General features: G+C 41.9%; 1 protein-coding gene across 1 annotated transcript in view; it reads right to left on the bottom strand.

The window, feature by feature from the left end:
- Nucleotides 1-13,629, bottom strand: part of Adam9 (ADAM metallopeptidase domain 9) — a 69,513-nt gene that overhangs the window by 17,765 nt on the left and 38,119 nt on the right. The window contains exons 14-16 of the mRNA XM_021657377.2: nt 12,731-12,926; nt 7,886-7,991; nt 3,448-3,631 (exon numbers count right to left, since the gene is read on the bottom strand). Coding sequence (XP_021513052.1) covers nt 3,448-3,631; nt 7,886-7,991; nt 12,731-12,926 — 486 coding nt within the window. The remainder of the gene's footprint in view (nt 1-3,447; nt 3,632-7,885; nt 7,992-12,730; nt 12,927-13,629) is intronic.

Here is a 13,629-nt window from a genome sequence, read left to right on the forward strand (position 1 = left end):
AGTTATCTGTTCTAATCCCTGACAAAACAGACTTCCAAACCAAAACTGTGAGAAGAGATAAAGAAGCCCACTTCACATGACTAGGGGAACAACCCACCAAGAAGACACTGTGGTCCTAAACATGACGTGTCCCAAACACAGGTGCATCCAACTTCATGACACAAGAACAACCATAGTTAAAGTCCCAGATTGATCCCCAAACAATGGTAATGGTGACTTCAATATTCTACTCTCACCAAGGGACAGGTCATCTCAATCAAAAGTAAATAGAGAAATATCTCAACTAAATGACACTACAGATTGAATGGATGTAGCAGACATTTACAGAACATTCCATCTAAGCACTGCAGGGAACACATTATTCTCAGCAGCCTAGGAAACTTTTTCTTAAATAGATCATATATTAGGACACAAAGTCTGAACAACAAGAAGAAAACTAAAATAATTCCTTATCTAAAATCACAGTGGAGTTAAGATTGCAAACCAACAGCAAGAGAAACCATAGAACACACATGGAATGGGAGAGTTAAAAACAAACAAACAAACAAAAAACACTATTGAACAATGAACAGGTCCTTGAACAAATCAAGAAGGACACTGTACAATTATTGGATCAAACACAAATGACAACATGACATAAAACCTGTGGGATATAAATGAAAGCAATCCTAAGACAGTCTAAGTGCCTACACTGAAAAATTACCCTGCACAAACACAACTCCAAATGTAATCAACAGCAATTATAAAATCTGACAGGTGTTTGTGTCTTATTATTTGTGATAGTAGATCAAATAATACCACTGCAATAATTATAGGGCTAATAATAAATAATACACAGCCCATCACTCATTTTTATTTATAACAACATGGTGGGAATGGGGATGGATTCCAAAGGAGGGGAAATAAAATGTGAGATACAAAGTGGGGAAAGGGAATAAGAGAACAGGAAGGGCAAAACAGGATCTAGGATGTGGAGGCAGGGGAAGAGTATAGTGCGGGGTAACTAACTCCAAAGACCTTCTGGAAAAGTCACATAGAAGGTATACTACTTAGAGGCTTTCTAAAATATATACATATATAGAAAGGGTTTAAATGAAGTTACCCTGCAATGGGAAAACAGTGACTCTACTAGACACCACAGGCTAGCAAATAAAAATGGGATTTTATTTAGCCATAAAGAGAAATGAAATTTTCAGAATGGGTCAAACTGGAAAATATTCTATGTGAGGTGACCTGGAAAGACAGATGGCACCTGTTCCGATAGGTGCATCAAAGCTTTAGATCGGCCTGTGAACAAGATGTGTACAGAGACCGGAAAGTGAGAACGGCACAGGGGCGGGAGGAGCAGGTAGACGGGGATGGTAGAAGGTAAGTGATGTGAGAAAGGAAAGGAGACAGGGTGGCAGGGCTTAAATGGGAGTACAGGGAGGAGGCTGAGAGCCTACGGTGAGAACTGACCAAAACTGAGGACTTATGAAGAAGCCACATGAAAACCTGCTTTATAAACTAATTTTAAAACACATTTTTTATAAATCAAAATCAGCAAAAATGTTGTCATAAATTAAGACACTTCACATACTATCAGTGAAATGTAACCACATTTCACTACATAACACTACATAAAAGATAAATTGGCAATTCCTATCAAAATTTAAATATGCATAGGCAAAAAGTAAAAATTTAAGTAAATAAATGTGCATGTCCCTTAATTTAAAAAAGTACCAAAGGGCTGGAGAGATGGCTCAGAAGTTTAAGAACACTGGCTGTTCTTCCAAAGGTCCTGAGTTCAATTCCCAGAGTTCAATCCCCAGCAAACACATAGTGGCTCATAAAAAAGAACCAAAAAACAAACAAACAAACAAACTGTAGTAAACTAACTATCTTAGTGTCAAAAAAAGTAGAGCAATCAAGTATAGATGCTTTTTAGTACTAGCTAAACAAACTATACACCAGGAAACCTCTACTGTGTGGCGAAATGACTGATGCACTTAGTGGGAGGAAGCCAGCTTCCGTACGGACCTAGAGGAGCTGTCATGTGCTGCAAGTAACCACACCTCAGACTTCACTAAAAGTCTAACGTGGTTTAGTTTTCTCAGAGTGTGTGAGGTTTGGAAAAGCCCAAAGATAGCACTGCAGAGAAACGCAAGCCTGCTCACAGTGGCTCCCCTCAGAAATGAGCTGGGGAAGAGAAATGACTGGGGCATTAATTTTTCTTATGTACAATGTTTATAATGGTTAAAATGAAATACTTTTTATATAAAAAAAATCTTCCAAAGAAGGAAAAACTTAGAGCAAATAACATCTAACTATTCAAGGCATACACTTAAAATGTCACTGAGGAGTTTTATTTTAAAATTTTTAACCTCATTACACAACTTAATCATGAACTGAGTAGGCAATAATATCAATTAAAGAAAAATTTAGCATAAAAACATTAAAATATAGTAAAGGAACATATAAATTAATAAAAGATAAAATCCATAATTAAAATGTAATTGCCAAGAAATTTACACAAACGTAACATTCCTTGTGAAAATGAAATTTACGTGAGAAAGCAGGCCAGTACTAAAGACTAAAGCATTTCCGTCTCTAAAGCTTTAACACATTAAGAATCAGAAGACCTGAAAGATCATTATCAAATACATTATAAGATTATGTTCTTCGCAAGCACATTCAGAACACGAATCTAAAAGTGTCACATATTCAGCTCATTAATCATGGCTGCTGCATTCCAAGCACTTAAGGAAGTATGCTCAAATTCCCAATCAAGAAGAAATTCTCTCTCTCTCTCTCTCTCTCTCTCTCTCTCTCTCTCTCTCTCACACACACACAAAATCATCTCTTTTGCTGAATCTTGAGGAAAGAGAAGGGCGTGTTTGGTGATTATCGTTTTGAAACTGGATAGACAGCACCTTTTTTTGTCTCAGCAATCATTTTAGAAAAGAGAAAAAACAAAAAACAAACAAAACAAAACAAAAAACAAAACAAAAGCCCTGATCACCCTCTCATGTGGAAGCACTGGTATAAGCCACGGCTGCCATGAGCTCGTCCTAGATTCAGGGAGCACGGGCAGGGAAAGCACCATGACATTACTGTGGCATAAACAGATAAACACAAAATTCAGAAACTTGAGCTCTCGTTCCAAGAATTGTGGAAACCCCTTAGGTTTCCCAGTCAGAGCAACCTGGCTGACAAATTATAGCACATTCATGGGACAAAGAAGCATGTACATGTATCCCAACATGGAAGACATCATCTGAGGGGCCCTGTGAAGAAATACAGGTGGCACAATTAGAGTTGTTCTCAAGTTTCTTCCCAGTGGCTTTGGATGTTCTAAGGCTGCCACCTTAGAGACTCTTCTCCCCCAGAGGGAAGAGGCCAGCCACCGACTCTGTATAACAATTCTTTAAGTTGCTTTTGCTTGTAAATAGAAAATATTGAGGTTACCTTTCCAGTATCACATTTTGTGCCTTCATTCACCATCCCTGGGTCTGGAACATCTGAACCAAGCTGGAAATCCACACCCCAACATTTGGTGCCTCGACTAGGTGTCTGAATGATAGCTGGCACTATTCCAAACACTGGCATGTCCTGTACATTCTCACACTGAAGCTTTCCACACAAAGCATTCCTACCGAGCAAGAGAGAGAATGTAAACACAAAATGCATCCAGTGGACACACAAAAAGAAGTTTTAAATTTATACGAAGACATGTTTGCTGTTTCTTGGCTAGAGGAAATCTCAACAGAAAGTCAACACAGCTCTGCTTAAGTGCAGCACGGGAGAGAAGAGGTGAGCTGTGGCTAAAATGCAGGTAGGGTAGCAAGCAATGCAGAGGCGTTTCCCTCACCCACTCCTACCCCGCTTCACTGCCTGCCTACAGCTCAGGGTACTCTAATTAATCAAGCTGTTGACCAATTCGGTGTTTTATAAATGGGACTGCACAGGAAATAAGACATAAATGCCAAATAAATAAACAAATGCCAAGTAAATAAACAAAAGCCTTAAAGGAATACAGTCCATGTACTGAAAAAGAAAGCTTACGCTTGTGAATGTCCACATATACACAAACGCACACACACATGCACATGTGCAGGCACACACAGAAAGGAAAAACTAAGCGGGCACCTCTGGATGAGAGCATGGGAGCAAAGAGTGCTGTGAATGACGAACATATGTATGTATATATGCGCACAGACATCTCACAGCAATGTTTGGGAGGTGCCTCAGCTGTCCCTGACTCAGGATGACAGAAGAGAAGAGAAGGGTAAGTACTCTGCCCAGTCAGAGCCTTGAAGGGGTTGAACCAGGATTCAAACTTACTAACTTCAAATGTGCACTCTTAACCCTTGTGCTAGCCTTGCAGTACCGCCAAAGTTCTCAAATAAGCTTCTCGGGCACGGTAAGTAAATCCCAGCATCTTCAAGATGCTAAGGAAGCGATGACACCAAACAAAGCCAGGAACAGGATGTGTACCAGGTAAGATGGTACATGCCTACGTGTTAGGAGTCTGACGCCAGCCTAGGCTATAAATCAAGACCCATTCTCACAAACACACACAAAAACAGGACCACGTTCAGTCCCCCAAACTGCCTTCAAGTTTGTCTTAGTCCCCTTACCCCTAGGTTTTATCTCAGCTCATTCCAATTTATTCTAATTTTCAATCCACTGATACGTTTCTTGAGCAACCTGCGCTCTCACTCATTCATTCAACAAATACCGGCCCCCTATGTTCTAGGAATTATGCTAATCACAAAGAAGAAATGTGTCACCATGCCTAGTCTCCTAAGGGGAGGTGATAAGCAAGCGAAAAAGTGACACTACAAAACACTACAGAATACTCCAGAAGCAATGATGAAAATTTGATAATGATAAAAAGGATGACTCATTGACAAGACTTAATCCTAAAATGTATCTGAGCCCAGTAACAAGCTGAAAATATAAAACATAAAAGTTTACAGAACTGAGAAGAAAACAGATTTACAATCCTCAGTGCCGAGGCAAGGACATTAAACAGTCCAAAGTCATGGAAACACTATGACAGTTAACCTAACACGTGCAACAACTGAGGATGACAGTTGGCGAGGATGACAATTAGTCTCCCAAACAAGCCAGTGTTAGGTCACAATGCGCAACAGGAGCTGGGCATACCCGTGGCGTGTACATGTGGTGCATACACTGTGTGTACAAATGTGAAAGCTAGGGTGAACACTGGAGGTCTCCCCCAATTGCTCTGCCCATTATTTTTTAAGACAGGGCCTCTCCCTAAATCTGGAGCTCACTGATTGGCCACACTGGCTGGTCAATGAGCCCTAGGGATCTCCTATCTGTGGCCCCAGCCCTGGGATTACTGGTATACACTGCTGTAACTGTTTTTTGTTTTGTTTTGTTTTGTTTTGTTTTGTTTTGTTTTGTTTTTAATATAAGTGCTGGGAATATGAACTCAGGTATTGCACAATAAGAACTTTATAGACAGAGCCATCTCCCTACTCCTGAGTGTTCTTGGTAAAATTAAATAACAAGAAAATTTTGAAATTAAACACTTTAACTTTTAATAACTCATGAGCCAATGGTGTAAATTAGAAAGTGTTATTGTGTTGGCTTGCATAAGCCTGGCCCCCAGATACTTATATCCTCAAATGCTAGTTACCAGGAAATGACACTATTTTAAAGAATTAGAAGGATTAACAGGTGTAGCTTCACTGGAGAAAGTGTGTCACTAGGGTTGGGTTTTGAGGTTTCAAAAGCCCATGCCAAGCCCAGTGTTTCTCTCTGCCAGACCAGGCTGTAGCTCTCAGCTGTTGCTCCTGAGCCACGTGTGTCACCATGATCCTTGCCACAATGACAATGGACTAAATCTCTGAAACTGTAAGCTAGACCCCAAATAAATACTTTCTTTTATAAGAATTGCCGCTGCCACAGAATCTCTTCACAGCAACAGAAGAGTGACTGGGGAAGTTATGAACAATGATGAAAATAGAGCATATCATGTTTATGAAAAAGAGGTACCTAGCACTTGGAACACCCATAAGGAAAACATGCTGTTAGCAAAGTGGAAGAAGGTTTTCCTTAAGAAAGTGACTGAAACCAAGTTTATGAAGAGGGACAAGGACATTCTTCACAAAGCTAAGAAAAAGAAAATGGTCTTCTGACATGAACTCAATGATAGCTCCTTTACCACCACCACCCCCACCCCCACCCCACCCCTGAGGGAGGAGCAGCCCTGCTAGGGCACAGAGAAGGACATGGCAGCCAGTCCTGAAGATACCTGATAAGCTAGGGTTAGATGGAAGGAGAGGAAGACCTCCCCTAATAGTGGTCTTGGAAAGGGGCAGGGAGGAGATAAGGGAGGGAGGGTGGAATTGGGAGGGAATGAGAGAGGGGGATACAGCTGGGATACAAAGTAAATAACCTGTGATTAATATAAAAAAATAAAAATTAATAAAATAAAATTAAAATTAAAAAAGAAAGAATGGTCAGTCAGTGAGGTAGTCTGAATAAGAATGGCCCCCATGCACTCATGTATTTAAATGCTTGGTCCCCAGTTGGTAGAACTGTTTAGGAAGGATTACCGGGGTGGGGAGTTGGCCTTGTTGGAAGAGGTGTGTCACTGGGGATGGGCTTGCAAGCTTCAGAAGCACATACAAGATCCAGTCTCGCTTTCCCTGTCGTTAGATGTAAGCTCTCAGAGTACTGCTCGGCACCATGCCTGGCTACCTGCTGCCAGGCTCCCTGCCATGATGGTCATCGACTCACCCTCTGAATCTGTAAGCTTCAACAAACTCTTTCCTCTATAAGCTGCCTTGGTGATGGTGTCTCTTCACACCAACAGAACAGTAACTAAGCCAGTCAGTATGACTGAGCGCTCCTGCAGAGTTACGGAGCAAGAAGTCAGCATATGCCACAGCAGTCATGCTGACACTGATACTTCGCCAACACCACCTTCCACAGGCCCAACCTGAGCTCAACCAGTGGCCCCACACAGACCTGCAGAATCGTTCTCACTGAGTGAATACCAGTGTGATTACACATGCAGTGCAAACACAGAATAGAAGGAAACACGTTGGAATTATCTGTTCTCCTTTATAATTTTTTTTTCCGAGACAGGGTTTCTCTGTGTAGCCTTGTCGTCCTGGACTCACTTTGTAGACCAGGCTGGCCTCAAACACATAGAGGTCTGCCTGCCTCTGCCTCCCAGAGTGCTGGGATTACAGGCATGCATTTATAATTTTTATAGTGCTAATTTTTATAATAACATTAATTATAAAAACAGTTTTTACATTTATTTACTTTTATTTTAAATATACTTATGTGTTCAAATGAATGCCCCCCGTACAGGTATGTCACAACGCATGTGTGTAGGTCAGAGGACAACTCACTAGAATCAGTTTTCTCCATTTACTGTATGTGTTCAGATGAGAGATCTCAGGCTGTCAGGCTTGGTGATAAACACTTTAACCTGTAAGCCGTCTCAACAGCCTACAAAAATTCTTTTAAAAGTTTTACTTCATCATCTTAAATTAATGTAAGGCTGAAAAAGAAATAATGAGACCCAATTAATACTGCAGGTGTCCTGTGTGTAGGACTGAGTCAGAGAATGTTTCACTGACAGAAGATAAAGGTGCATTCCGTCAGGGATCTTACTGTGCATCACAGATAAACAAAACAAAGTTCTAAGCCCACTAGATTCGACAATCTGCGTGCAAAAGCATGAGTTACCTCACCAGGTTTGCTCCCACACTCTCTGGAGCCTCACTGGACATGTTGCATGTAAGAGGTTAAGCATTTGAAGCAGGAGAAAGGCAGCAATCACAGGAGCAGGTACAAAAGACTTCAGAGACGACTGGCCCCTTGTCCCCAGTCCTCTACCCTTTCCTCCACTTACCCAGTGGCACACTTCTTGTACTCACTGCCGGTGAAACCACAGTTGCCAAATCTGTCCCCTTTAGAATTCACTTCAATGAAGCAATCTCTTGGGGCAGCCTTGGCCTCTGCAATAACATTTAAAAGAGAAAAAAGTTATGGTAACTTTACTTGAGAACAGAAGTATTCCTCACGACTCTTTACACACCTGTAGGGGCTACCTGCATGCTTCTAAAAGTTCCAGCCTTACACATACAGCACTTTTGTTCTACACTTCATACACAGCAAAAATATGTAAAACTAAGGTTCAGATTGCACATAAAATCCTGGACTCAAATGCTCAAATTCTAAAACAAACACTATCACGTAGTTATTACAATTAAGACCCATGAACATTGAATGGACTGAGAAAGACAGATTAGAAAGCCTGCCCGAGTGGTCTGATCTTCTAGACTGATCAATCACTGATGAGTTCATAATATTACAGAGTTATTGGAAACCTACAGGGAAAAGTAAGGGGCAGACCCAGTCAGAGGAGGTCACTGGGGTGAGGGGCAGATAAGTGCCCTTGAAGCTTTATCTTGCCTTGGCCCTCTTCTGAATCCTTTTCTTCCTATCTCTGCCTGCCATAAGGTTGCCCCATCATTACATTGCTCCTCATGTGTTCATGGGCCAAGGAAACACAGATGAACCTCTCTGAAATCAGGAATCAAAACACCTTCCTGGGTGTTCTCTTCTCCTCGGTAACCGGTTACAACTATATAACAGTTCGTGCAGTTAGGACACAGCCTGGAGGGCACTCACTCTGCTCTCACATGCCTAACGCTGCTCAGTCACATCAGATACTGCGAGGGGTTTTTTATTGTACATGGATGCTTATGTGAGATGAACAGAGTGAGGCCTACACCATGTGACAAAAAATTAACCCACTAACTTTTTCTTAAATTTTGTGTCAGTTTCATTTTTCCCTTCTAAAAATGATTCTCACCTAAAAGTCAAATTGTCAGTCCTTCCTCCTTCCTAAATAAGATTCCTCTGCCTACCTCACATGCCTGCTACAAGGCTAAGTTAGTTTTAGTGAGGATGGATATGGGAGAAAGGAGGTAGCACAACAGAGCAAAGGGTCAAGTGGAGAAATACCCAGAAATCCCCAGGAGAAATGCCACACAATGATCCCATCCAAGACCTTAGAGAAACAGGGAAAGTTTCAAATTTTCCAGATGATATACAGGAAGGAACTGAGTTAAATCTGTTTGCTGCTCCTGCTGACTCTGGGATAAAAAGGAGAGAATGACAGGAAGACAGAATTCTAGGAAGGCTCTTTATATAGATAATCAGTATCGATGATCAGGCCCTACAGTCTGGGTAAATGGCCAAAGGGACACCTCTCTCCCAAGGGGACTTAGTCATGCTCAGCTGATTCCCAAGCACAAGGATGCAGCACAGTGCAGAGCAGGGGACAGGAACCCATGGGCACCATGGACAATCAAAATGAAGGCAGCTGAGGGTAACACAACCCCATGTCCTCTGTTTCCCAAGCCCTTCCCAGCTCCTACGACAACACTGGGAATTCTGCCAAGGGTTGACATGAGACGAGAAGAACAAAGCATTTTATGGATGGCTCTGAAAACTACAAAAGCATCACCCAAAGGTGAACCACTGCAATGCTGAGGACTCTTTCTAGACTACCCCTTAGTACATACTGTCTGTCATTCACTTTCCTTGCAAGGAGAGATGGATGAATACACAATTGTGTCCAATTAAGGTGCTTGGATCAAAACAATCAATTGAAAGGAAAACTCATCTGTGAATTGCAGGCATCCTCTTTCCCTGCCATCTCTGTCATCACCCAAGTACACTAAGTCTCTCATATGGCACTATTTCCTGGCAGTTCAGCCACAGCTGGGTACCACAGTAACTACACTGTTCCCCTCCATCACTTAGTGACCCCCACACATGCTGACTGTGCATACTAGATAAGCACCCCGCCACTAAGCTATCTCCCAACACAACTCAGTGTACATAGGGGTGCAAACGGTGGTGGCAACACAGTGATATTCCCCTAGTGACTCACTAGCAAAAATATGCTTCCTGTTCCCATGACTTCATGCTCTGATAGCTTAGAGGTCTGAGTGTCCAAAGAAGAAATTCTTCCACTCGCCACAATAATGACTCCCTTGGACTGGAATTGATGCCACACTTTCATGCTGGGCTTTTCATGCTTCTGAACGAACAGAGAAAGGCTGCACAAGTGGCTAGATGACAGATCCCTAACCTTACATGGAAGTCAGAAGAGCAGGCCTGGAATACAGGAGTTTTCTAGTATTTACCACATCCCATCACAACCAAATCCAGCAAAGCTGCCCGTGGCCCAGGCCCTCCAGGAATCAATGTCTGGGTCACGCCACCAGGCTGGAAGCTCTAACCAGCTAAGGTACTTACTGGTGGCAAAGGAAATACAGAATGGGCAGGGTAACAGCAAAATGTAGAACAGAAAGCTGGAAGTGTGAGATACAATCACAGAGCAGTTACAGACCTGAGAACTACAACTGTCATCAATTGACTGTAACTGTGATGAAATGTTCCTCTTTTCTCCTCTCTCTTATCCCTTCATCATGTGATGTAAGATATACTTGTGTTTGAACTTGTAAGAGCTCTTTTGGATGATGCTAATACTTAACTGAGTAGAGTGAAGACAGAGGGTTGCACTCAGAGATACTTGAACCAGCAATTTCACACTTGAAAAGAACAAACCACTGACCAGTTAGAATATTTCCCAACAGACATCAGGCTGACACACCTGGAATGGTCCCACCATTGGAACTGAGCTGGGACACCAGCTCCCTCTGGGTTCTGAGCCTGCTGTGCCTGAACAGAATGACAGCATCAGCTCTACAGACAGCAGAACTACATGAGTGAATCCATCTTGTGTGTGTGTGTGTGTGTGTGTGTGCGCGCGCGCACATGTGTGTGCATATACTTATCCCAATAGCTCTGATTCTCTAGAAAGCCTAAACAACACAAAGAACAAGTCAAAACTGAAGACAGAGACGTCCTGTTTAGATTTCTTTAAACAGACTGAAGTTAACAGAACAGCTGATGCCTGTAGTCACCTCAAGACAACGCCAGAATAGTGGTCAACTATTTGCAATTCAATTAATGGTAAGAATTTAGCAAACTCAGTGACAGGACAGAAAGAGCTAGAGGCAGGAAGGCAGACAGGGAGGAACAGAGAGAGGGGGGAGCAACGAGGGAGAGAGAATGAGAATGATTAATTCTAGAGAAAGAGAATGGCAGAAAATAACTGCACCTTACTATATAGTTCAGATGAGAATAGCAGTAACATGGCTGCTGTGCAATACAGTCAACACTGCTCTGAAAACTACCCTTATTCCATGATGAAGAAAGAAGAATAGAAAATGGTCATGTGTATGGACATGAGTTGTCAAGGGTTGAAAGAAGATGAAGAATTCTCATCTTCCATAAAAAAATAAAAATGTAGCATCTGGGGAGGTGGCTCAGTGGTTAGGAGCATTTGTTACGCTTGCAGAGGGCCTGGGTTTGATTCTCAGAACCCGCATGATGATTCGCAACCATCCATATCTCTAGTTCCAGGGGATCCAATGCCTTCTTTTGACTCCCACAAGCACCAGGCATGCCCATGGTACACATAACATAATTGAAGGCAAAACTCATAGACATAAAATAAAATAATTCTTAAAAATAAAAATGAAAGAGTAGCCTTACAAAGAGACTATCTAAAGACTTGGAGATGGTGGGCATGACACATACACAGCCCTTGGAAGGCCGAGACAGACAGAGGACTATGAGTCCAAGGCCAGCCTGGCCTACACAGCAAGACCCTGCCTCAAATATAAATGAATAAGTATACATATAAATACTTATAAATACATAACAAAAAATTAGCTACAAAAGGTAAAAGTTATTATTTAAAAGAATGGGAGTGTTGAGCAGAAATTTACTTTAATTTTCATAGTAAAATTGTATAAATTTTTCATTTTTTAATCTATAGTATACTTTTCATAAAAATGAAAACTTTAAAGAAAAAAACCCTGAGAGCATATATGACATACCCAGGAACATAAAAACTGAAAACCAGAAGCAGGGAAGATGGTTTGGTGGGTGAAGTACTTTGTCATGCAAGTGTTAGGACCTGAGTTCAAATCCCAAGAAAAAGTAGTTCATATCTGTAATTCCAATGCTCCTATGCGGAAAGGGGAGGTGAGGACAGAAGAATCCCAAAAGCTTGCATCCAGACTCACAGACTCATACACACGCACTCCCACACACAAAGACACACTTCATACACACAAGGGAGGAACTAGCCAGGGTCCACGTAACTGAGCAATGCTCTAATAAACTATGAGATAAATGAACCAATGGATCACAAGGACATTTTTACATGATGAATGAAATGTTAGCCCCAGATAGCCTGTATTATTAAAACTAGAAAACTGGAGGCTGAGGACATAGCAAGGCAAGAGTGCACATGCCCAGCATGTGCGAGGTCCTAGGTACAGTCCTCAGTAACCTCTCCCCTACCCAAAAAAAACCACACCTGTGCATGTGTGTGTGTGTGCATGCGTGTGTGCATGCATATGTGAATGTTTGTGCATGTGTCTGTGTGGATAGAAATGAAGACTGTGTTATAGAAACTGGAAAGAGGGAGAGGGAGCACAAAAATCATCAACAAATTTACCAAATTAGACATTCAAAGTTCTTGACCATGACTGTCACTGGAGGAGGAAGAATGGAGATATAAGAACCTCATCAGTGTTTGATTCTTTCTTTAAAAACCTAAAGAAAACAGATGACAAAATCAAACCAACAATTATAAATATCTTACTTGAACCAAAGATGACTTGGCACTGCGCATCATAATATTGGCACATGCCATTGTAGCAGTAGGCTTTGCTGTTCTGGCAAGGGTACCCATTCTGAATGAAGACGTCCGGCGGACAGAACTGCGAGGAGCCGTTGCAATACTCAGGGACATCACACTCACTGGTTCTTCCTCTGCACATAGAGCCTCCTGGGAGGAACTAAGGTAACGAGATTCAAATTAAACGGGACATCAGGACCCTTTCCACAAACCCATCAAACCTGAAACCACAGTGTGGGTACAAAGGTTCCAACAGCAAAGATTAACCACCCAACACAAGAGTGAACAAAGCCCAGACAAGCAATTCATACATATTATAAAATGGGGAAAAGAAACCTCACTGGTAACCAAAAGGAATGCAAATTAAATAAAAACACGAGAAACACTGCAGAAGCAGAGGAGGATGACAAAGCCTGCAGAATGAGTTTGGGGCTGGGAGGTGAGCAGGCAGGCCGCGCTGGCTGGTGCAGCATAGCTAAGTATGGGGGTGAGGATGGGAACCACAGCAGTCAGTCAGGCCGGCAAGGTGAGAGCTCCAGGCTCTGTGCCGGGTCATGAGCACAAGCCACAGTAGTTTTGGGGTTGGGGGTTGGTTCCTAAAAGGCTCAGGGGCAAATTCAGATCCTCTTTCTCAATTAACTCTCCAACCCCTAATTTTCTACAGTCTATGCTTTGATATTTTTAATTTTTCCTAACAGATACATGTTAGTTGAAAAAGAAAAAATCAAGAAAGTAAAGGATGAGGGCAGAGCTCATTGCTAGACTATTTTCCCAGCAAGCATACAGCCTTAGATTTAAGCCCCAGGACCCAAAACAAACAAAGCAACTCAACAGGCCCCTCATCATAAAAACTGCAGCTTAAA

Source organism: Meriones unguiculatus, chromosome 4 (assembly GCF_030254825.1).
Source record: "Meriones unguiculatus strain TT.TT164.6M chromosome 4, Bangor_MerUng_6.1, whole genome shotgun sequence".
In the NCBI taxonomy this organism is placed as follows: domain Eukaryota; kingdom Metazoa; phylum Chordata; class Mammalia; order Rodentia; family Muridae; genus Meriones; species Meriones unguiculatus.